This window comes from Entelurus aequoreus, linkage group LG11 (genome assembly GCF_033978785.1).
Source record: "Entelurus aequoreus isolate RoL-2023_Sb linkage group LG11, RoL_Eaeq_v1.1, whole genome shotgun sequence".
Taxonomy (NCBI): Eukaryota; Metazoa; Chordata; class Actinopteri; order Syngnathiformes; family Syngnathidae; genus Entelurus; species Entelurus aequoreus.
In genome coordinates, this window is record NC_084741.1 from 5,059,512 (window position 1) to 5,085,945 (window position 26,434).

General features: G+C 37.9%; 1 protein-coding gene across 2 annotated transcripts in view; it reads right to left on the reverse strand.

The window, feature by feature from the left end:
• dhdds (dehydrodolichyl diphosphate synthase) overlaps positions 1–24,680 on the reverse strand; it is a 41,888-nt gene extending 17,208 nt beyond the window's left edge. The window contains exons 1-7 of one of the 2 annotated variants that reach the window (XM_062064076.1): positions 24,543–24,680; positions 24,163–24,243; positions 17,959–18,075; positions 17,746–17,888; positions 5,327–5,443; positions 5,132–5,233; positions 1,418–1,532 (exon numbers count right to left, since the gene is read on the reverse strand). In XM_062064076.1, the coding sequence (XP_061920060.1) occupies positions 1,418–1,532; positions 5,132–5,233; positions 5,327–5,443; positions 17,746–17,888; positions 17,959–18,075; positions 24,163–24,225 (657 nt within the window). In that variant the 5' untranslated portion in view covers positions 24,226–24,243; positions 24,543–24,680. Of the gene's footprint in view, positions 1–1,417; positions 1,533–5,131; positions 5,234–5,326; positions 5,444–17,745; positions 17,889–17,958; positions 18,076–24,162; positions 24,244–24,439 lie in introns of both variants that reach the window. The other variant, XM_062064075.1, reaches the window with a different exon arrangement.
• Positions 24,681–26,434: the final 1,754 nt, after the last annotated feature.

A 26,434-nucleotide genomic window follows, 5' to 3' on the forward strand; every position in this document is an offset into this window, starting at 1 on the left:
ATGATACTCGAAACCGGTTTTCCCGGTTGTTTGATAAGAAAAGAACCGAGTCCTCGGACTCGAATCCCTTTTTGAGAACCGGTACCCGTTATCGAGACCACTATAGTAAAGGAAAAGAGTTGATTCTTTATTCGAATCCCGTCCCGACCAGAAATGCTCCGTGGAACATCACAAGAATTGACGTCACGTAGCTCAGTCATTAGGCGCAGATAGCGAAAGCAGGAAAACAATGGACGGGAAAACGCGCTCCAAGGTGTAATAAAGTTCAAAACAAAAGCTATCATCCATCGAATAACTTTACTGAGAGATTTGAGCAGGGTAAAACACATGACGAACACTTTTACGACCAACCGGAAACATAGCAACCAGGCTAGCAACGCACCTCCTTTACGGCAGCTGTCGCAACGTTCTTAAAACAACCGCAGCACATACATATATATACAACATATCTCCCTTTTTGAACTTTTGTTTTTCTTTCCTTGTAAACAAAACAAAATCACACTGTAGATGTGTTGTCTGTCTAATTATAAATAATGCAGACGAGGCGTGTTGGCTGAGTTCTTGACGTTTACTTTCACAGCGTGGCAACATGCAACACTTTTCGGGACTACCGCGCATGCTGGGTAGTGTAGTTGTTATATTCTCTCGCTCATAACATTTTTCCCCCTATAAAGAAATAATGTTAACTCAATAAAGTGTATTTCTTTTTTTAGCTTTAACTTTTCATTTTTTTTAGCATTGTAACCACATTTGCAAACAACTTTTCTCTTCATAGAATGTTCTTTCAATAAAGAAATGAAGTGCAAAAATGTCAAAGCATCATAACAAACAGTTATGTCAAATAGCAGCAGAAGTGCACTTTTTGGAGAGCTGTATTATTTTCAGTTTTGTGCCCAAGGGACTGATTTTATTTAACACTATATTATTATTTGTACCCCTATAGTGATCACAGAGACAGGTTGTTTTTGTGTTACTGTATATATTTGTTTCTCTGAAAAATCCCACTTAATATACTTTGGGTAACAACAGTCAATATTTATTTATTTTATTTTATTTTTTTAGGTGGGTAACAGTCAATATTTATTTATTTATTAGATTTTATTTTTTTATTATATAATAAAAGTGAGCTTTTGTTAAACCAAATATTGTGTGTTTTTTCCATATACAACAACCTATCTGGACTCCATAAGAGAATCGATAAGGAATCGGTTCGATAAGAGGATTCGATAATAGGCTCGAACTCGATAATTCCTTATCAAACATCATCCCTACAACAAATTGTTATCTGCTTATTTAGTTTATACTTCAGATGGGATTTGATTTTGTGCGCAGCATAGATTTGCTGTGCGCAGAGGGCGTGTGAGCAGTGCACAATTGCGCAGCTTAGAGGGAACACTGCTTGCTTTGTCTTCCTCACCTGCCAAAGGAGGAAGTCACTGAGGCGCACCTCGCCTGAGGTTCGTATGAGAAGGTCGGGATTGGGTGAATTGTTGCTGTACAGACACTCGCTCAGCAGCGCCTCGGACACGTCGCTGAGCACAAACATGCCAACGTTTAGTTATGCAACATAAAGTACAAAGAAACATGTCAATAATGAATAAAGCAAAACACGTTCTATACCAGTGTTTTTCAACCTTTTTTGAGCCAAGGCATGCGTTGAAAAAATGCGGAGGCACACCACCAGCAGAAATCATTAAAAAACTAAACTCTGTTGACAGTAAAAAGTCGTTGTCGCAATTGTTGGATATGACTTTAAAGCATAACCAAGCATGCGTCTATTTAGCCCTTGTCTCAAAGTAGGTGTACCGTATTTTTCGGAGTATAAGTCGCACTGGCCAAAAATGCATAATAAAGAAGGAAAAAAACACAAGTCGCACTGGAGTATAAGTCGCATTTTTGGGGAAATGTATTTGATAAAAGCCAACACCAAGAATAGAAAGGCAATTTAAAATAAATAAAGAATAGTGAACAACAGGCTGAATAAGTGTACGTTATATGAGGCATAAATAACCAACTGGTATGTTAACGTAACATATTATGGTAAGAGTCATTCAAATAACTAACATATAGAACATGCTATACGTTTACCAAACAATCTGTCACTCCTAATCGCTAAATCCCATGAAATCTTATACGTCTAGTCTCTTACGTCAATGAGCTAAATAATATTATTTGATATTTCACGCTAATGTGGTAATCATTTCACACATAAGTCGCACCTCCGGCCAAACTATGAAAAAAAACTGACTTACAGTCCGAAAAATACGGTACTGTCACCACCTGTCACATCACACCCTGACTTATTTGGACTTTTTTGCTGTTTTCCTGTGTGTAGTGTTTTACTTCTTGTCTTGCGCTCCTATTTTGGTGGCTTTTTCTCTTTTTTTGTTTTTTTCCTGTAGCAGTTTCATGTCTTCCTTTGAGCGATATTTCCCGCATCTACTTTGTTTTAGCAATCAAGAATATTTCAGTTGTTTTTATCCTTCTTTGTGGGGACATTGTTGATTGTCAAGTCATGTTCGGATGTACATTGTGGACGCCGTCTTTGCTCCACAGTAAGTCTTTGCTGTCGTCCAGCATTGTTTTTGTTTACTTTGTAGCCAGTTCAGTTTGAGTTTTGTTCTGCATAGCCTTCCCTAAGCTTCAATGTTTTTTCTTAAGGGCACTGTCCTTTTGTTTATTTTTGGTTTAAGCATTAGACACAATTTTACCTGCACGCTGCCTCCCGCTGTTTACGACAAGTACAAAGCAATTAGCTACCGGCTGCCACCTACTGATATGGAAGAGTATTACAAGGTTACTCGAGCTCTAGACAGCACGGACACTCAACAACAACACATCATTTGCAGACTATAATTACTGGTTAGCAAAAAATATTTTTAACCCAAATAGGTGAAATTAGATCATCTCCCACGGCACACCAGACTGTATCTCACGAGTGTGCCGCGGCACAGTGGTTGAAAAACACTGTTCTAGACCACTTCATATTCTCCACTGCTTACTAGTGTTACATATCTGAGTTATTGTGTAGAAATATAGGAAACAACTACAAAAGTACACTTCATTCACTAACAGTGTTACAAAAAAGATCAAATATAATAATACATCATGTTGGATATAGAGAACATACAAACACTTTATGGAATCACAAATACTGAAATTTAACGATTTGGTGCATTTGCAAACATCTAAAATGATGCACAAAGCAAACTATAACCTGCCGGTCAAGAATGTACAACAATTCTTCTCAACAAAAGAGGAGAAATATAACCTTAGAGGAAAATGTAATTTCAAACATTTGTATGATCGTACAACACTTAAAACCTTTAGCATATCAGTATGTGGAATTAAATGATGGAATGGATTAAGCAAAACAATCCAACAAAGCACCAATATGATTCAGTTTAAGAGACTGTTCAAACTACAAGTGTTCACAAAGTACACACAACAATAATTATGATGAACATTTGGAACCCTTTTTATTTTTTTAGATAAAGATTATTTATGTTTTTAATATTTGTTTACTTACTACGGCAGGGGTCACCAACGCGGTGCCCGCGGGCACCAGGTAGCCCGTAAGGACCAGATGAGTAGCCCGCTGGCCTGTTCTAAAAATAGCTCAAATAGCAGCACTTACCAGTGAGCTGCCTCTATTTTTTAAATTGTATTTATTTACTAGCAAGCTGGTCACGCTTTGCCCGACATTTTTAATTGTAAGAGAGACAAAACTCAAATAGAATTTGAAAATCCAAGAAAATATTTTAAAGACTTGGTCTTTTTTTGTTTAAATAAATTCAAGAATTTTTTTACTTTGCTTCTTATAACTTTCAGAAAGACAATTTTAGAGAAAAAATACAACCTTAAAAATGATTTTAGGATTTTTAAACACATTTACCTTTTTACCTGTTATATTCCTTCCTCTTCTTTCCTGACAATTTAAATCAATGTTCAAGTAAATTTATTTTTTTTATTGTAAAGAATAATAAATAAATTTTAATTTAATTTTTCATTTTAGCTTCTGTTTTTTCGACGAAGAATATTTGTGAAATATTTCTTCAAACTTATTATGATTAAAATTCAAAAAAATTATTCTGGTAAATCCAGAAAATCTGTAGAATCAAATTTAAATCTTATTTCAAAGTCTTTTGAATTTATTTTAAAATTTTTGTTCTGGAAAATCTAGAAGAAATAATGATTTGTCTTTGTTAGAAATATAGCTTGGTCCAATTTGTTATATATTCTAACAAAGTGTAGATTGGATTTTAACCAATTTAAAACATGTCATCAAAATTCTAAAATTAATCTTAATCAGGAAAAATTACTAATGATGTTACATAAATTATTTTTTACATTTTTTCAAAAAGATTTGAATTAGCCAGTTTTTCTCTTCTTTTTTTCGGTTGAATTTGGAATTTTAGAGAGTCGAAATTGAAGATAAACTATGTTTCAAAATGTAATTGTCATTTTTTTCGTGTTTTCTCCTCTTTTAAACTGTTCAATTCAGTGTATATATCATTAATTATTAATAATAACAGAGTTAAAGGTAAATTGAGCAAATTGGCTATTTCTGGCAATTTATTTAAGTGTGTATCAAACTGGTAGCCCTTCGCATTAATCAGTACCCAAGAAGTAGCTCTTGCTTTCAAAAAGGTTGGTGACCCCTGTACTACGGTATATTATTTATTCATCCATCCATCCAGTTTCTACCACTTGTCCCTTTTGGAGTTGCAGGGGGTGCTGGAGCCTATCTCAGCTGCATTGGGGCGGAAGGCGGTGTACACCCTGGACAAGTCGCCACCTCATCACAGGGCCAACACAGATAGACAACATTCACACTCACATTCACACACTAGGGACCATTTAGTGTTGCCAATCAACCTATCCAATATTTATTCATTCACTGTTCTGTTACAGAGAACAAGGAAATGGGATAAAATTGCTGTGTTATGATAAGGGGTAGGATTAAATAAACTCAGCTTCTTCCTACTCCTTTTCGGACGTGCTGTAGTGAAACAACTGGAAATATGTCACTACATTGTATCGTATGCATGTTGGAAATCAACTGAAACTGAACTGAGCTGAAGTTCAAGCGCACAAAACTCACTCCAAATCTGAAGTGTTTGTGCTTTACCTGGCTTTAATCAGTCCTTGCTCCACCCCCCACGCCATCTCCCTCACCGCATTGGTGATTTCATACCGCGACGTGTAGGCAAAACACACGTTCAAGAAACACCTGCAAAAAAAAAGAAAAAAAGGGCATCACTTTTAACAGTCGAGCATAGAAGAAAAGAAGAGAGTACGTGAATGTGAAGGGGAATCTGTGTACTTATTGTGAGCTCTGGTCGAGAGCACGGCTTTGGCGATGACCTGCTGGAGGTCCGGGGGCAACAGGTTCAAGTCGCCCAGCACCCGGATGCAAACGCCGTGCTTCTCCAGCTTCTCCCTGCAGGCAGACGACGAGACACGCAAAGATTTGACAAGAAGAAAAAACAGGGAGGATGACTGCGACCTGCTACATTTGCACATGTCAGCAGAAACATGCTTGTCTGCATTTGTACATTCAGCCCGGGCCAACATTACACCGCAGAAGTCCACAACTGTTTCATTCATGAGCACAAGCACAACTGATGATGATCATATGCTGCATGGTCATCGGACCTAAGAGTGAACATTTGACTTCTGAAGCACGGTTTCCTCATAAAACAGATGTCGATTGACTTAACTGCAGAAGAGTACTGGACGTGTATTCATTTTTATTATAATATCTAACAAGGTTCATTTTTCCAGAGACGTTTTAGAATAAAAACATTAAATGTCACATCAACAATTTTGTGGTTTAACTAACTAGATATCATTGCACGGCAAGTAAGGGTGTATTTAGTAAGGATTTTATCGATACCGATACAAATAACGATACCAGTATTCTTTGGTACTATAGGTCATGACATCCAGGTCCATGTTGGGTTAGCGTCTGCTGTAGGGATGATGTTTGATAAGGAATTATCGAGTTCGAGCCTATTATCGAATCCTCTTATCGAACCGATTCCTTATCGATTCTCTTATGGAGTCCAGATAGGTTGTTGTATATGGAAAAAAAACACACAATATTTGGTTTAACAAAAGCTCACTTTTATTATACAATAAAAAAATAAAATCTAATAAATAAATAAATATTGACTGTTACCCACCTAAAAAAATAAAATAAAATAAATAAATATTGACTGTTGTTACCCAAAGTATATTAAGTGGGATTTTTCAGAGAAACAAATATATACAGTAACACAAAAACAACCTGTCTCTGTGATCACTATATGTGTACAAATAATAATATAGTGTTAAATAAAATCAGTCCCTTGGGCACAAAACTGAAAATAATACAGCTCTCCAAAAAGTGCAATTCTGCTGCTATTTGACAAAACTGTTTGTTATGATGCTTTGACATTTTTGCACTTTATTTCATTATTGAAAGAAAATTCTATGAAGAGAAAAGTTATTTGCAAATATGGTTACAATGCTAAAAAAATGAAAAGTTAAAGCTAAAAAAAAAGAAATACACTTTATTGAGTTAACATTATTTCTTCATAGGGGGAAAAATGTTATGAGCTAGAGAATATAACAACTACACTACCCAGCATGCAACGGGAGTGACGAGCATGCGCGGTAGCCCCGAAAAGTGTTGCATGTTGCCACGCTGTGAAAGTAAACGTCAAGAACTCAGCCAACACGCCTCGTCTGCATTATTTATAATTAGACAGACAACACATCTACAGTGTGATTTTGTTTTGTTTACAAGGAAAGAAAAACAAAAGTTCAAAAAGGGAGATATGTTGTATATATATGTATGTGCTGCGGTTGTTTTAAGAACGTTGCGACAGCTGCCGTAAAGGAGGTGCGTTGCTAGCCTGGTTGCTATGTTTCCGGTTGGTCGTAAAAGTGTTCGTCATGTGTTTTACCCTGCTAAAATCTCTCAGTAAAGTTATTCGATGGATTATAGCTTTTGTTTTGAACTTTATTACACCTTGGAGCGCGTTCTCCCGTCCATTGTTTTCCTGCTTTCCCTATCTGCGCCTAATGACTGAGCTACGTGACGTCATTTCTTGTGATGTCCCACGGAGCATTTCTGGTCGGGACGGGATTTGAATAAAGAATCAACTCTTTTCCTTTACTATAGTGGTCTCGATAACGGGTACCGGTTCTCAAAAAGGGATTAGAGTCAGAGGACTCGGTTCTTTTCTTATCAAACAACCGGGAAAACCGGTTTCGAGTATCATCCCTAGTCTGCTGCCTTCGGTAGGCTCAAAACCAGGGTCTTCCTGAACAGAAACCAGACAGTTTCCACCAAAGCAGCTGTTTACAAAGCAGTTTGTCTGTCCACACTGCTATACGACTCGGAAGCCTGGACCCCTTACCAAAGGCACGTCAGAATCCTGGAGAGATACCACATCCACTGCCTGCAACAAATTCTGGGTCTGACCTGGGAGGACGGGGTCCCAGATGTGGATATTTATGACCGGACCCAAACAGCCAGCATCCAAGTGTGCCTTGCGCAAAGACATCGGCGCTGGGTGGGGCATGTAATCCGCATGCCCGCCCAGAGGCTCCCCCGACAGATCCTCTACAGCAGGCCTGGGCAATTATTTTGACTCGGGGGCCACATTTAGAGAAAAAACTGTTGCCTGGGGGCCGATATATCTACTTTTAGGAACACTAATATAAAACCTCACAATAATGTCTGATTGAATGCTAAAAATGTTATGACAGACCGCCTTAAAAGATGTAATGGAATTTTACATTTTTCTATGAAGGATAAAACACTGAATATTGACAAAATATGAATGTCACACACCCTTTCGATCGACATATTTTACAATCAAGTGAAAAGCAACAAAGATGCAACAAACAGTGAAATATGAACATGAAGAATACAAAATAAACACACCTACAATCTGATACATCTGGGGCCGTACTTATCAAGCTTCTTAGAATTACTCCTAAGAAGTCTGCTAAGAGTTGACTTAAGAGTAAATAAATTTTTCGCTGAAAGCTGCACTTAAAAGTTAGTTATCAAGCGTCTTACTCACACTTTCAGCGAAGTGTAGGACTGAATCTTAAGTGTCACACTCAGAGCTGAATTACGACATTACTATGTGCCGAATTTTAGGTGACGTCATTTCTGTGTCCATAGAAATGACCAATCACGAAAGGGAATCCGTTGTCTAAGAATAAAGAAATATCTTGGAAATATTTAAGTGGACAATGGGAGTGTATATTTTGACAATAAACTACAAAATAATACAAAACAAACTAGTCCCCGCCGGCACTCACGCTACCGCTCCCTCTCTTCTATCGCCCACACACTCACTGACGTCACTCACCTCACGGCCACACACATACGCTACTGTCATAACATTTTCTTTCCAATTCATTAATTAGGCAACTCATTTGAAACTGGTGTGGGTGGCTCTATATATACTAGCCCACTGCAGACACATGCAGAAATCAACAAGGAATCGAAAAGTATTAAATCTGTGACAAAAATAATATCCGCTCTGTCTAAACGATACCGTTTGATCAGCTGCTCGTCATCAAAAAAAAAAAAACATTGTTCCGTTCCCTGAACGTTCGCGCACGTCTCTCTCGCCTCAGTGCCATCCCCTGCTGGTAACTCCTAACCACTTAAGACACCTCTGAAGGTCTCTTAAATATCGTGGAGATTAGGAGTGATTCTTATACTTAAGAACGTTGATAAAAAGCTTTTATTCTTAAGTTTGAGAGTAGGACTAAATTTCGCAAATTCTCAGGACTTAAGTGTAAAATGGCACTCTAAGAAGCTTGATAAGTACGGCCCCTGATATTTGCTGAATTTCCCTCAGGGATCAATAAAGTACTTTATATTCTATTCTATTCTCTATATCACTAAGCTTTAGAACTTTGTTGTGAGAATCTCCTTCCGCGTCTGTGGAAACGCTTCCCGCCCACACTGCTCGGTGCCTCGTCTGAGCTGCTGTGACGTAGATTACCATAGTAACTAATTACATTACCATAGTAACTGGTATATCATCCACCATTGAAATACTTTGTGTTGTTGAAGACTAACGGTCATTAGAAAACATGACTGCACATCATAATGGCAGCTACAGTTTCCATCTTAAAGATCTAAAAAAAATTATTTGGGAATGTCCGGCGGGCCAGATTGAATAGCTCAAAGGGTCGCATGTGGCCCCCGGGCCTTAATTTGCCCAGGTTTGCTCTACGGCCAACTCCAGGAAGGCTGGAGGTCTCCTGGGGGTCAGCGGAAACGCTACAAGGACCACATAAAAACCCTCCGGAAGCGCTGTGCTATCCAGCCTTCCGCACTGGAAGTCTTGGCTGCTGATCGCCACACCTGGCGCGACTGCAGTCACGCCGGCGTTGCTCATCTCCAGGAGCAGACCACCGAGAGGAGAAAACATCAACGTATACAGCGACATCAGCGCGCTGCAGGGGCCCCCCTCTCAAGCGTGGACTACATCTGCCCCACATGTGGCAAACCATGCGGGTCGCGCATTGGCCTGCACAGCCACATGCAATGGCGTATACGAAACCCCCCTCAATAATAACCCATTACTGGAGCAACGTCATCATCGTAATCGATGGACAGCCATAAGCATGTAATATTTTGTACACCACCACCACCATGTAACATCTCACAGCAGGGTATTATTTTATCAACACCTGCTTTTTAAGTCTTAAATAAATCCATGTGTGCATGTGCAAGGTGCAATGCAGTTGTTACGTCATCATCTTGTAAAGACCCCACAGATCCATCCTGTGTTTCTATTCATTACACGAAGCTGGAAATAATATTTATGCATGGCACACTCCATTACATGGTATATCATATAAATATATACCGTATTTTTCAGACTATAAGTCGCAGTTTTTTTCATAGTTTGGCCGGGGGTGCGACTTATACTTAGGAGTGACTTATGTGTGAAATGATTAACACATTAGCGTAAAATATCAAATAATACTATTTATCTCATTCATGTAAGAGACTAGACCAGGGGTCACCAACGTGGTGCCCGCGGGCACCAGGTAGCCCGTAAGGACCAGATGAGTAGCCCGCTGGCCTGTTCTAAAAATAGCTCAAATAGCAGCACTTACCAGTGAGCTGCCTCGATTTTTTAAATTGTATTTATTTACTAGCAAGCTGGTCTCGCTTTGCCCGACATTTTTAATTCTAAGAGAGACAAAACTCAAATAGAATTTGAAAATCCAAGAAAATATTTTAAAGACTTGGTCTTCACTTGTTTAAATAAATTCATTATTTTTTTTACTTTGCTTCTTATAACTTTCAGAAAGACAATTTTAGAGAAAAAATACAACCTTAAAAATAATTTTAGGATTTTTAAACACATATACCTTTTTACCTTTTAAATTCCTTCCTCTTCTTTCCTGACAATTTAAATCAATGTTCAAGTAAATGTATTATTTTTATTGTAAAGAATAATAAATACATTTTAATTTAATTCTTCATTTTAGCTTCTGTTTTTTTGACGAAGAATATTTGTGAAATATTTCTTCAAACTTATTATGATTAAAATTCAAAAAAAATATTCTGCCAAAACTAGAAAATCTGTAGAATCAAATTTAAATCTTATTTCAAAGTCTTTTGATTTTCTTTTAAAAATTTTGTTCTGGAAAATCTAGAAGGAATATTGATTTGTCTTTGTTAGAAATATAGCTTGGTCCAATTTGTTATATATTCTAACAAAGTGCAGATTGGATTTGAACCTATTTAAAACATGTCATCAAAATTCTAAAATTAATCTTAGTCAGGAAAAATTACTAATGATGTTCCATAAATTATTTTTTTTATTTTTTCAAAAAGATTCAAATTAGCTAGTTTTTCTCTTCTTTTTGTCGGTTGAATTTTGAATTTTAAAGAGTCGAAATTGAAGATAAACTATGTTTCAAAATTTTATTGTCATTTTTTTCGTGTTTTCTCCTCTTTTAAACCATTCAATTAAGTGTAAATATCATTAATTATTAATAATAACATAGAGTTAAAGGTAAATTGAGCAAATTGGCTATTTTCGGCAATTTATTTTAGTGTGTATCAAACTGGTAGCCCTTCGCATTAATCAGTACCCAAGAAGTAGCTCTTGCTTTCAAAAAGGTTGGTGACCCCTGGACTAGACGTATAAGATTTCATGGGATTTAGCGATTAGGAGTGACAGATTGTTTGGTAAACGTATAGCATGTTCTATATGTTATAGTTATTTGAATGACTCTTACCATAATATGTTACGTTAACATACCAGGCACCTTCTCAGTTGGTTATTTATGCCTCATATAACGTTCACTTATTCAGCCTGTTGTTCACTATTCTTTATTTATTTCAAATTGCCTTTCAAATGTCTATTTTTGGTGTTGGCTTTTATAAAATAATTTTCCCCAAAAAATGCGACTTATACTCCAGTGCGACTTATATATGTTTTTTCCTTCTTTATTATGCATTTTCGGCCGGTGCGACTTATACTCCGGAGCGACTTATACTCCGAAAAATACGGTAAGTCAATACAATCAATCAGCATGTTAAGTGAATTGTTGTGTTTATGTTGCACACGGACGTATTTGAGTGACGGACCGCAAGCCATTTTGAATGTTGATAGCTACCGTTGTATGTGTGTGTCTGTTTTGTGCGTATTATATAAACAAAAAGATTAAATCCACTCAAAAAGTGTTCCCTTTTTGAGTGGATTAATATTGGCCTGTGGAATACTGGATAGATGAGGCGCGGTGGTGGCGGTCGGGAGTGAAGCGGGTTTACTTCAAACTAGGGATGTCCGATAATGGCTTTTTGCCGATATCCGATATGCCGATATTGCCGATATTGGGACGGTATAGCTCGGTTGGTAGAGCGGCCGTGCCAGCAACTTGAGGGTTGCAGGTTCGATCCCCGCTTCCGCCATCCTAGTCACTGCCGTTGTGTCCTTGGGCAAGACACTTTACCCACCTGCTCCCAGTGCCACCCACACTGGTTTAAATGTAACTTAGATATTGGGTTTCACTATGTAAAGCGCTTTGAGTCACTTGAGAAAAAGCGCTATATAAATGTAATTCACTTCATTCACTTATTGTCCAACTCTTTAATTACAGATACCGATATCAACCGATACCAACCGATATATACAGTCGTGGAATTAACACATTATTACGCCTAATTTGGACAACCAGGTATGGTGAAGATAAGGTACTTTTTAAAAAAAATGAATCAAATAAAATAAGATAAATAAATTAAAAACATTTTCTTGAATAAAAAAGAAAGTAAAACAATATAAAAACAGTTACATAAAAACTAGTAATTAATGAAAATTTGTAAAATTAACTGTTAAAGGTTAGTATTATTAGTGGACCAGCAGCACGCACAATCATGTGTGCTTACGGACTGTATCCCTTGCAGACTGTATTGATATATATTGATATATAATGTAGGAACCAGAATATTAATAACAGAAAGAAACAACCCTTTTGTGTGAATGAGTGTAAATGAGTGTAAATGGGGGAGGGAGGTTTTTTGGGTTGGTGCACTAATTGTAAGTATCTTGTTTTTTTTATGTGGATTTAATAAAAAAAAAAAAAAAAAAATTAAAAAAAAAAAAAAAAAACGATACTGATAATAAAAAAAATGATACCGATAATTTCCGATATTACATTTTAACGCATTTATCGGCCGATAATATCGGCAGACCGATATTATCGGACATCTCTACTTCAAACTGACACTAACTCTTATTAGACTTTGAGGGACTTTTGAGGACAACATACTGTTGTTACTAACTTTTGTGTGGTGTTGCTTCCTTATTTGTCAATTTTCCGAGCTGATTATTATCTTTTTTTAAGCATTGCAGCGGCACTGGATGTGAATGTATCAATGTATCATAATTACGATGGTCAGCGGGATAACAAAATACCAACAGTCGTATCAATAGTCCAGAATCTTAACGAGCTTTCTGGACCGACCCAATTAGGAACCGGTACCAAAAAATACCAGCACGCTGTATACATCCCTAATGGCAAGTTAATATATTAAGTTGATTGTACACATTGGTACTTCTAAATCCGAATGACCAAGCTTACGAGTATTTGGGATACGAACTCAACTAATTATTGTGCAAAAATTTGCGTTACGAGTCTTCCAAACGCTAGTTGGCATAAGGAATGCCACGGTGAACCTCGTAAGAGCCGACCAAAACATCAGGTATTACTCGCTAGCTTTAGCTTATAGATAGAGATCCACTTTCTTTTCCAAGCATGGGAAGGAATAAAGTGAGTGTGAAGGACAGTGCTGAGAAGAAGAAGCGGATTATATTCAATGAATCAAAAAATAAATAATGAAAACCGAGCAGTTGGAGCGTAGCACTGCTTGTCTGCACCATACTGATGCAGAATGAGTTGATAACACCAGCTAAAGATGTTCAAATAAAATCTATATTTATCTATGAAAATATGGAGAAGGTGCGGATGGTGTGTTTGACAGAAAAGCAGCTCGAAGGAGATATCGTAGAAGTCTGCTTATTAGTTTGATTATTGTTACAGTACTTTGTAAAACTACTGTAGTTGTAGTTTCCTAATGAAGCCTTAGCTTGACGCTCCTCTACCTTCTCCTGCTCCCGCTTGCTGCGGCAACAACAAACAAAACTCCAGACGCTCCTCTTCGTTTTGTATCGTTTACTTGTCAACTTAATCCTTCAAAAAAACGTAAAACAAAAACGATGTGGGAACAAATGAATGGCAAAATAAAGTGAGTGTGTTACAGTAAGAAAGAGTTAGAAGAAGTAAGTGTAAGGTCAAAAAACTGTGTGGCTCGATTCCACCATACCTGGCTGCCATTACCCATAATATATTGTGTCCAAACTTGGGATAAATGCGTTAAAATGTAATATCGGAAATTATCGGTATCTGTTTTTTTATTATCGGTATCGGTTTTTTTTGTTGTTTTTTTATTAAATTAACATAAAAAACACAAGAAACACTTACAATTAATGCACCAACCCAAAAAACCTCCCTCCTCATTCACACAAAAGGGTTGTTTCTTTCTGTTATTAATATTCTGGTTCCTACATTATATATCAATATATATCAATACAGTCTGCAAGGGATACAGTCCGTAAGCACACATGATTGTGCGTGCTGCTGGTCCACTAATAGTACTAACCTTTAACAGTTAATGTTACTCATTTTCATTAATTACTAGTTTCTATGTAACTGTTTTTATATTGTTTTACTTTCTTTTTTATTCAAGAAAATGTTTTTAATTTATTTATCTTATTTTATTTTATACTTTTTTTTTTAAAAGTACCTTATCTTCACCATACCTGGTTGTCCAAATTAGACATAATAATGTGTTAATTCCACGACTGTATATATCGGTTGATATCGGTATCGGTTGATATCGGTATCGGTAATTAAAGAGTTGGACAATATCGGAATATCGGATATCGGCAAAAAGCCATTATCGGACATCCCTAGTCCAAACCCTATTGCCACACAGATCCTGCCGCCATACATGCAATTAAACAGTTACATAATCTTCTGTATTAAAGCAGTATAAAATAGTACGTCATCAAATTATTCAGACAAATGTAATAATTACAAATAAAGCGTACCTTATAATTATTCTAAGCATGCAATATATACATTTTCGTATTATTTAAATAAAGTAAATAGTCCCCTTTTGGCTGAATAAACGTAAAGCACCTTCCATAAAATGTAAATGAACTTAAATAGCATTTAGGCTCCTACAGTAGTTGTTTCATTGTTTTTTATGAAATATTTTTTATCTAAAAAGTAGTTGTTTCTTTTTAAAAGGCATGTTGCATGTTACAACTTTGGCCAAACACAGATTAAATCGATCTCAATTCATTGCAATGGGTGACGCTCTTTCACAATAAGAGTTGTTCAAGATACAAGCTGCGTCACAGAACCAATGAAAACAAATCCCTTGTGGCCACTGCAGTTTTTTTATATTTTCCGGTTTAACTAACTCGAAGGTCGGCAACCCGCGGCTCTAACCTAGGGGCCCCCTCGAGCTTTTTAAAAAAAATGTATGAAAATGAAAAAAATGGGGGGAAAATGTTTTGTTTTGATATGGTTTCTGGAGGAGGACAAACATGACACAAACCTTTCTCAGTGGAAATTAATGTTAAAGCACCAATGATTGTCACACACACACCAGGTGTGGTGAAATGTGTCCTCTGCACTGGACCCATCCTCTTGTTCACCCCCTGGGAGGTGAGGGGAGCAGTGAGCAGCAACGGTGGCCGTGCCCGGGAATCATTTTGGTGATTTAACCCCCAATTCCAACCCTTGATACAACCCTTACGCACATGGCTAATTTAAATATGATTTGCATATTTAAATGACAGCGTGGACAGGGAGTGGCTCAATTCCACACTGATTAGGGTGTACAAAAGACATGTGCTCGGATTATTGCGTGTCCACTAGGGGTGTAACGGTACGTGTATTTGTATTGAACCGTTTCGGTACGGGGGTGTCGGTTCGGTTCGGAGGTGTACCGAACGAGTTTCCACACGGACATATTAAGTAGCGTAACGCACGTTGTGTAAACAATGCACACCGAGGCACAACACACGGCATGCTAGCAGCTAACGGGCTAGGATAGACTGACCATACGTCCTCTTTTCACCGGACATGTCCTCTTTTGCGGAGCTGTCAGGGCGGAGTTTCTTAAATGCCTCGAATGTCCGGCATTTTGAGTTAGGGTTGCGTGTATTTTCAATGTACGTTCAGGGTTAAGAAGGGGTTAAAAACAAAACAAACAGCAGCATTGGTGAGGGAGGGGCAGAGACAGAGAGAGAGAGAGAGTTATGATAAACGCGCATGCGTCGCCAGGCTCTGCTTTTTATCCATAGATTTATCACATTTAATTTTTTATTATCTACAGCAGGGGTGTCAAAAGTGTGCCCCGGAAGCCATTTGCGGCCCACAGCTAATGTTTTAAAAGGCCCACGGCACATTCTAAAAATACTATTCAAATAAACAAAAACATAACAAAAGTGAAATAAAAAGAGCTTAAAGGTTACATGTAATTTAGAAAAAGTTGCAATGTTGACTAATAAAACAAAGCAATTTTTTTTTCTTTTAAAGGCCTACTGAAAGCCACTACTACCGACCACGCAGTCTGATAGTTTATATATCAATGATGAAATCTTAACATTGCAACACATGCCAATATGGCCGGGTTAACTTTTAAAGTGACATTTTAAAATTCCCGGGAAATATCCGGCTGAAACATCGCGGTATGATGACGTATGCGCGTGACGAAGTCCGAGTAACGGAAGTTATGGTACCCCGTAGAATCCTATACAAAAAGCTCTGTTTTCATTTCATAATTCCACAGTATTCTGGACATCTTTTGCAATTTTTTTAATGAACAATGAAGGCTGCAAAGAAGACAGTTGTAGGTGGGATCAGTGTATTAGCAGCGGACTACAGCAACACAACCAGGAGGACTTTGTTGGAGCGCTAGCCGCGCTAGCCGCCGACTTCACCTTGACTTCCTACGTCTCCGGGCCGCCAAACGCATCGGGTGAAGTCCTTCGTCCTTCTGCCGATCGCTGGAACGCAGGTGAGCACGGGTGTTGATGAGCAAATGAGGGCTGGCTGGCGTAGGTGGAGAGCTAATGTTTTTAGCATAGCTCTGTGCAGTCCGGTTGCTAAGTTAGCTTCAATGGCGTCGTTAGCACAGCATTGTTAACCGTCGCCAGCCTGGAAAGCATTAACCGTGTATTTACATGTCCACGGTTTAAGAGTATTGTTGATTTTCTATCTATACTTCCAGTCAGGGGTTTATTTCTTTTGTTTCTATATGCAGTAAAAGCAAGATGCTATCACGTTAGCTCGTAGCTAAAGCATTTCGCCGATGTATTGTCGTGGAGATAAAAGGCACTGAATGTCCGTTTCGCGTTCTCGACTCTCATTTTCAAGAGGATATAGTATCCGAGGTGGTTTAAAATACAAATCTGTGATCTACAATAGAAAAAGGAGAGTGTGGAATCCAATGAGCCAGCTTGTACCTAAGTTACGGTCAGAGCGAAAAAAGATACGTCCATCGCTGCCTCTCAAGTCATTCACTGTAACGTTCCTCATCTACGAATCTTTCATCCTCGCTCAAATTAATGGGGTAATCGTCACTTTCTCTGTCCGAATCTCTCTCGCTCCATTGTAAACAACGGGGAATTGTGAGGAATACTAGCTCCTGTGACGTCACGCTACTTCCGGTACAGGCAAGGCTTTTTTTTTATCAGCGAGCAAAAGTTGCGAACTTTATCGTTGATTTTCTCTACTAAATCCTTTCAGCAAAAATATGGCAATATCGCGAAATGATCAAGTATGACACATAGAATGGATCTGCTATTCCCGTTTAAATAAAAAAAAATAATTTCAGTAGGCCTTTAAACTGTCATTGCTCAAAACATAATATTGAATCAAAATCAATGTTATTATGAATTATTGACCTATCCAAGGTTCCCATTACTTCACATCAAATATTACACTAAGAAAAATATTTTTGGTGGAAGATTTAGCAAATTTGGTAAAAAAATAACCCAAAAATGTATATTTTGTTGTTTTCTTACTGTACCGAAAATGAACCGGACCGTGACCTCTAAACCGAGGTACGTACCGAACCGACATTTTTATGTACCGTTACACCCCTAGATCCAAGTAAAAACTTACCGCTCGTCCAAAAGTCTCTCAAACTTCTGCCTGGCCAAGTCCATCAGCCCATCCACTTCATCCTTGGGGCGCTTGAAGTTCTCGATGCTGAAAGCGTAGACGGTCACCTCTGGGATGTTCAATTGCTTGCACCAGCGAAGAGTCTAAAAGGCGATAGAAAAGGTTGGCTACAGAATCCAGAAAATGATGCAAGAGGTGACGCGGCCTCCCCACCTCTGCCAACTTGTTGAAGCCCTGCGTGTGTCCTTCCTGCCGTTCCATGTTTTTCTTGCGGGCAAAGCGACGGTTGCCGTCCATGATGAAAGCCACATGTTTGGGCATGGGCCCTGCCTAGGACGCAAGGAGTGGAGATCAGTTGTCAAATGAATGCTCTCAGAAGGACACTAAATACATCACAGTACTGAGGGCTGCACTGGTGCAATCATGGCAGTGTTTCCCACACATTAATTTATTTGTGGTGGCCCGCCACGAAAGAATTACGTCCGCCACAAATTAAAAAAAATTACAAAAATTAAAAAATAAAAATAAAAAAATATATTTTTTTTTTTGTCCTGTCCAGCTTCTCAGGCAAATCATATAGTTGATGTAGATGCCCATTTAGGCTGTTCAGATTTACTTTACAAAGAGAAGTGTAGGATACTTCTTTTGTTGCCTTATTTGTATTTGACCATGACTGTTTTCTGTTTATTTGTTACTGACTGTGGCAGGACACCTCTGCCCCTGTTTCACTTTATGTTGCTGGTAAATAATATGGTTGTAGTAGTAGGCTAAAGTTAAATTATTTAGTATGCACTAATTAAAGGGGCAGAGCTTTAAGAGACATTTTAGCTTTTATATTTTATAAGATATATTTAGGGACAAGCGGTAGAAAATGGATGGATGGATATTTTTTGTAAGAACCACAATTAATAAATATATTTCAGTGAATAACTTATTGTTCAAATATGTACATAAAGTGTTATAATTATATTGTAAAATGGATGGATGAATGGACCTTTAAAACAAAACTGTTATTGATTAGTAAGTATACATTTTTTTAGCCTTTTTAGAGAAAATCATATCATTGTAGTAAATTACGCAAATTACTTGATGATATCATGGTGACCACGCCCGTAGCCACGCCCCCACCGCCACAGGTATCTTGGCAGTTTATGGGAAACACTGCATGGCATGATAATTCAAAAATATATATAAAGATTGCTTTCTAATTTTGAAAATAGACCAAGCACAGTCTGAAAATGTACAAATCATTTTTGTTTTACACTTACATGTTGCGTTTAATAGTATTCTATCTTCATTTGTCGTTATTTATACTTTCTGAATAAATGCCGTGATAATGTTAACCAGTCAAATAGGTAGAGTTGAGTATGGCACCGTTTTAAAATGCTCCCATTGGTGTTCATTTCTAATCTATCAGAAGATAAAATGAATAAAAATACCACAATCAAATTACAGGTTGTTATTAACCCTTGTGTAATGTTCATATTGTTGTTACTCAGCCAGCATTTGTGGGTCTGATGGACCCGTTGCATTTTGTGGCTTTTAATGCCTCACAATCAAACACTTTTATGTTAAAATACTGAACAGATGTTTACCTTATCCCAATAAACATCTGTTCAGTATTTTAACATAAAAGTGTTTGATTGTGAGGCATTAAAAGCCACGAGATGCAACGGGTTCATCAGACCCACAAACACTGGCTGATTGATTGATTGATTGATTGAAACCTTTATTAGTAGATTGCACAGTACAGTACATATTCCGTACAATTGACCACTAAATGGTAACACCCCAATAAGTTTTTCAACTTGTTTAAGTCGGGGTCCAAGTAAATCAATTCATGGTTCATGGCTGAGTAACAACAATATGAACGTTGCACAGAAAATTTCTCTGCCAGTTTCTGCATCCCACAGGGATTCTTCTTTTGTGTTTCTGCACCTGCGGTTCCCACACAAGGTTGCAACATTGCTTGTCAACACTGTCTGCTCTCATTTTCTCTCACATTTGACCCTCTGAAGTTCTGTGTACCTACACTCTGTCCTCCTCCTGTCTAGGCCTGCTGTGTTTGTGTGTGTGTGCGTGTGCGTGGTACACAGAACATCAATTTCCACAGAAAGGTCAACCAACGAACGAGATTTCTCTACAGAATCTCCTCTCTGGTCAACAAAAGCACCTTGAAGATTCTAGCGGGAACTCTCGTTCAACCCTTTTTCGATTACGCATGCACCTCCTGGTACCCTAGCACCTACACATCCCACAAATCTAGACTCCAAACATCCCAGAACAAGCTAGTCAGATTACTTCTAGACCTCCACCCCAGATCCCACCTCACTCCTACCTACTTCTCCAAAGTGGGCTGGCTCAAGGTGGAGGACAGAGTTAAACAACTTGCACTGAGCCTAGTCTATAAAATCCGCTACACCTCCCTGATACCGAAGTACATGTCAAACTACTTCCATAACGTAAATGACCGCCATAACCACAACACCAGGGGGAGCTCCACTAACCACGTTAAACCCAGATTCCGAACTAACAAAGGTCTTAACTCATTCTCTTTCTATGCCACATTGTGGAATGCGCTCCCAACAGGTATAAAAGAAAGGGCATCTCTATCCTCCTTCAAAACCGCAATAAAACCACACCTCCAGGCAACTTCAACCCTTGACTAACAACCTCCCCGATCCACATCCCACCTCCCCGGATTGTAAATAAGCAAATGTAAATAATCAAATGTATTTCTAATGTATATACTTGTTCTTATGCTATGTGAACTCACTATGTTCTCTGCTCGCTGTACATATCCTACCAAGTCAGACCTACACTGTTTCAATGTCCATTTCTATGATGATGCAATTGTTGATGACTGAAGTGCAGATATCAACCAAACCCTCCTCATTGTAAATAATGTAAATAATTCAATGTATATACTCTGATGATTAACTTGTGTGATGACTGTATTATGATGGTATATATTTGTACCATGAATTGTTTTAGATAGATAGATAGATAGATAGATAGATAGATAGATAGATAGATAGATAGATAGATAGATAGATAGATAGATAGATAGATAGATAGATAGATAGATAGATAGATAGATAGATAGATAGATAGATAGATAGATAGATAGATAGATAGATAGATAGATAGATAGATAGTACTTTATTGATTCCTTCAGGAGAGTTCCCTCAGGAAAATTAAAATTCCAGCAGCAGTGTACAGAATTGAGATCGAATTTAAAAAATAATGGGGGTATAAATGGAAACAAAATAGAAAAATATTACAGTAGAATAAAAACAAAAAGCATCAATGAGAATACAAATATAACAGTAAAATAAGAATATAACAAGAGAAACTAGGCATTAGTGACCATGTTATGAAAACGTATTACACTGTTATTGTTTTGCATCCCCCGTCATTCTAGTAGCCCCTCTCCATCCCAGAGAGGAGTTGTACAGTCTAATGGCGTGTGGGACAAAGGAGTTTTTGAGTCTATTAGTCCTGCACTTGGGATGAAGCAGTCTAGCACTGAACAGGATCCTCTGGCTACTGACAACGGTATGCAGAGGGTGACTGGCATCATCCAGGATGCTCACTAGTTTTTCCACAGTCCTCTTCTCTGCCACCGTCACCAGTGAGTCCAGTTTTATTCCGGTCGTAGAACCGGCCCGCCTGATCAGTTTCTCCAGTCTGGAGCTGTCCTTCTTAGATATGCTGCCCCCCCCCAGCACACTACGATGTAGTACAGAACACTGGCAACCACAGACTGGTAGTACATCCACAAGAGTTTTTTTACAGATGTTGAAGGAGTGCAGCCTCCTCAGGAAGTACAGCCTGCTCTGTCCTTTCCTGTACAAGTGGTCTGTGTTAACCACTTGTACAGGAAAGGACAGAGCAGGTTTTACGTGGACCTTGACAAGTTGAAAAACTTATTCGGGTGTTACCATTTAGTGGTCAATTGTACGGAATATGTACTGTACTGTGCAATCTACTAATAAAAGTTTCAATCAATCAATAAAAAAAAAAACACTTCTTTTAGCCCCGGTTCATCTTACTGTATTTTCCGCACAATAAGGCGCACCTAAAAAACACAAATTTTGTCAAAAGCTGACAGTGCGTCTTATAATCCAGTGCGCCTTATATATGGACCAATCAATCGCAACTACGGTAAGCAGCCGCCGACTTCATTTTCCCCCGTAGAAGAAGAAGAAGCGCGTGGTGCATGCTGGGATATATGACTGCGCGAGGCGTGCCATTTCATTTCCATTTGTTTGTTTATGTAAAGACCCCAAAATGGCTCCTATTAAGAGACACGCTTACGAGGCAGAGTTTAAACTTAAGACGATCAGTCACGCAGTAGAACACGAGAATAGAGCAGCAGCGACACTGACTCCATTAATGACGACTTCGACGAGAGCCGGGCATGTTGGATGCCGTATTCGTCCAACTGTTTGATTCGGACACTGAAGAAGAAGAATTTGAGGGATATGTGGATGAGGAATAACTTAATAAAGTGAGCTTTACATGTTTATTTTGTGTGTTGTGTGACATTAACGTTTGAGCAACGTTGAGTTATTGATATATTGTCCATCGCGCTGCACTATTTGGAGTGTTACTATATTGTGATTGCACTCATGTTTGATTTACCGTAACAGTATCACTGTTTTTTACCTGTTTATTGAATCAGGGAAAAGTTCCCCTCCAGTATGTGATATAAATGTTGCACTGCATGTTATACCTTGCTGTTGTTAAAATATAAACTTAACACCACGTCACTGACTTTACCTCGGGGAAAATAATAAAACAGCTGTTTATTCATTTTGGGAGTGAACAGAGTTGTCAGAACGCTGGTTTGTAATCTATTAATAAAGTTTGACTGACCTATCTGACTGTTTTGTTGACATTCCCTTCACCGCAGCTCCATCTAATGGATGCATAACGTAACCCCAGCCTCTACTGTAGCGTCTATTCTATGCGCCTTATAATGCGGTGCGCCTTATATATGAACAAAGTTTTAAAATAGGCCATTCATTGAAGGTGCGCCTTATAATCCGGTGCGCCTTATAGAGCGGAAAATACAGTATATGTAATAGAAATGTGTAGGGGGGGTGTATAGTGTGTGGTCATTAAATATGTATTCTGATACCGTATTTCCTTGAATAGCCGCAGGGGCGCTAATTAATTTAAAACCTCCTGTCACTCCGGCGTTTACCGGGATGGCCGTGCATGCGCTAATTATTTTAAAACCCTCTTCTCACTCCGGCGTTTACCAAAAGGAATGCGCTAAATTTAGGCGTGCGCTTTGAGTGTGATGCAAGCATACCATCATGAAAAGCACATTTAATAAAAAAAACTTTATTATGGTCTTACCTGTACTTATAAATGGAGTCCATTTGCAGCTCCTTCTGACCAAAAGCATCGATAACTTGTTTATAGAAGTCTTCATTATTTTCTTTCTTCAGTTTTAAAAGTCTCTCTGTCTCGATGGAGATATTCCTTTAATTATTACCTCCTGCGTCGATTGAAAGTCCAGTTTAGAAAACTGTTTTATTTTAGATACCGGTATGTAATCCTCCATGTTAAAAGTTCAGGAGAGAGGAAAAAAAAAGACGATCTGTTGCTGCGTGTTATCACTTCTTCTGCAGTACCGGAAGTCGCAAGAAGGATCACTAGCGCCCTCTACCACCAGGAGGCTGGAGTCATTTAATGACTCATACCGTATTTGACACACGCAGCTACGGTATATTAATAAAACATAGCTGCTTACTGTTCTTTTTAGCATACCGTACCGGTATTAAATAGCTTGGACCTTAAATCCTAGTGAATAACTCTATCTTTTTTCCTTTGTGCGATTGCAAACTACTGAAATCAGCTTCCTCCATTTTGAAAATGAGGACAGGTAAAGCGTCACTCGTGACGTAACGAATTTGACCCGGCGGAAGTTCTAGCCATATGCTAAATATTTTGCGAAACGAGTTTGACCCGGCGAAAATTATAGACATGCGATGATAAAATTAATATTTTGCGAAACGAATTTGATCCGGCGTTAATAATGAACCGGCAATAAGGCCAAGCATGCGTTAATTATTTTGAGAAACGAGTTTGACCCGGCAGTAATTCTAGACGTGCGAATACTATATTCCCTGCGCCAATTCAAGGAAATACGGTATATGTTCTTCACAGAAAATGAGCCAAAGTCAGTGAGTCTCAGTTTAAAAAATGTATTAATTGTATCATTTTTCTTTTAATAAAAAATTAAAACGGGTCCCAGAGACCCGAACACCACACAAGGGAAGAAACAATGCACTAGAAAAAAATGCACAAAAATACAATCATATATATATATATATACAGTAAATAAATATAACTAAATAAAATCTTGCATAACTAATAGGATAAAAGCAAAATTGAAATTACCTTGAGAATGTTGGCTGAAATCCTTTCGAGCAGGTTGAGCTCGCCCTCTTGTATCCACGACATTTTCTGATAAACTGGAGTCTGAAAAACAGTTGAGGAAGTCACAAAATAATCCAATATCTGACACCAAATAATCACATATTGTTAATACACTCTTTTGCCGCCATTATCTGGCATGAATCCCCGAGTCTAGTAGCCTGACATGACATATTGCTTAACAATGCACGTTCGCTGCCAATTAATGTAGGAAGCCGCCAACAAGACATTGGCCAAATACCTGCAGCGTCCGCACACAGCTACATTCATTCAAAGCCGTCAGCGGGGCGACATTGCGGCCACGACACGACAAGCTTTTCTCCACATTTCTCCGTCCAACTCACCGCTTTTTTACGATGACGACCTCTTCCGCATTGGAGTAAGATGACGTAGGCGCTGTTCCTGTCACGTGACGGAAGATTTGACAAGCATGTGGATGTGCGCGAGCACGCAGGACAAAGACATGTTATAAGTAGACGCAGCAGTGGCTGCGGTGACGCGAGAAATTGGACCGCCATCTTGAAGTGGTGACGAGGAGCCGGCGAGCAGCCTAAACTGACAGTTGACAGTTAGAAAAAAAAGATGGTGTTCAGCCTTTTCCTGCTCAAATGAGCGGACTGTTGAAAATAGGAATCGGGGGATTACTTTTCACACGTAAGATTTAACATTAACGTAATATTGGTTGTATTTTGTTTGAGTTTGAGTTCATTTCGAACATGCAAGCATACGACATGATACATCACAATTTCCAGTTTCTCTTTTCAACATGTTCGAAAAGGAGTAGGAAGAAGCAGAGCTTATTTAATCCTACTCCTTTTCTTTTACATAACAGTTGCTAAAACCTTTGTTCACTTCCTGTTCTCAATTTATTCACAATATACTCCATAAGTACCGTATTTTTCGGACTATAAGTCGCAGTTTTTTTTCATAGGGTGCGACTTATACTCAGGAGCGACTTATGTGTGAAATGATTAACACATTAGCGTAAAATATCAAATAATATTATTGATCTCATACACGTAAGAGACTAGACGTATAAGATTTCATGGGATTTAGCGATTAGGAGTGACAGATTGTTTGGTAAACGTATAGCATGTTCTATATGTTATAGTTATTTGAATGACTCTTACCATAATATGTTACGTTAACATACCAGTTGGTTATTTATGCCTCATATAACGTACACTTATTCAGCCTGTTGTTCACTATTCTTTATTTATTTTGAATTGCCTTTCAAATGTCTATTCTTGGTGTTGGCTTTTATCAAATACATTTCCCCCAAAAAATGCAATTTATACTCCAGTGCGACTTATATATGTTTTTTTCCTTCTTTGTTATGCATTTTCGGCAGGTGCGACTTATACCGCGGTGCGACTTATACTCCGAAAAATACGGTAATCACAATAAAAATAAATAAATAAATAATAATTGGTGAAGTAAGTCATATTTCATATGGTGAGATAAGCAAGATTATTTTGAGAATGAAAGAATAGATGGATGAAATCAATTCAGAATGTTTATCATGGTTCTTCTTCTTTGTACTTTGTAAACACTTTAAGTTTGAAGAGTTTCTTAAAGTGGATCATATTAGTACATTGTTTGATTGCTTTGCTTAATCCATTCCATCATTTAATTCCACATACTGATACACTGAAGGTCTTAAGTGTTGTACGAGCGTACAAATGTTTTAATTTTAATTTTTCTCTAAGATTATATTTCTCTTTTTTTTTTAGAAGAATTGTTGTATATTCTTGGGTAGCAGGTTATAGTTTGCTTTGTGTATCATTTTAGCTGTTTGCAAATTCACTATGTCGTGGAATTTCAGTATCTTTGATTCAATAAATAAAGGATTTGTATGTTCTCTATATCCAAAATTGTGAAAAGAGTGTGTGCATATTGTATATAGTTCTCTGCAAACCTATGGTGGCATCATTAGAATAATACACAAAGCGTGCTACTATCAACATACCAATCCATTATTTATAAGTTCTAATGTGTTCAAATTGTTATATATTGTGTTTTTAAAAACAATGGGAATTATGTTTGGAGTAAAGAACAACAGCCTTCCAGCTTGTAGGTTATTTCAATTAAGAGGAGAAAACTATAATTGATTTTTGAAATAGGTAAAGTAAGAAGGAATATAAAATACAAATGTATTTCAGTTTTATGAGTTAAATGGTGTAAGAAGCCCAGTGATGAGCTGAAGACATGTAATTCTTGGTTAAGGTTTAAGAAA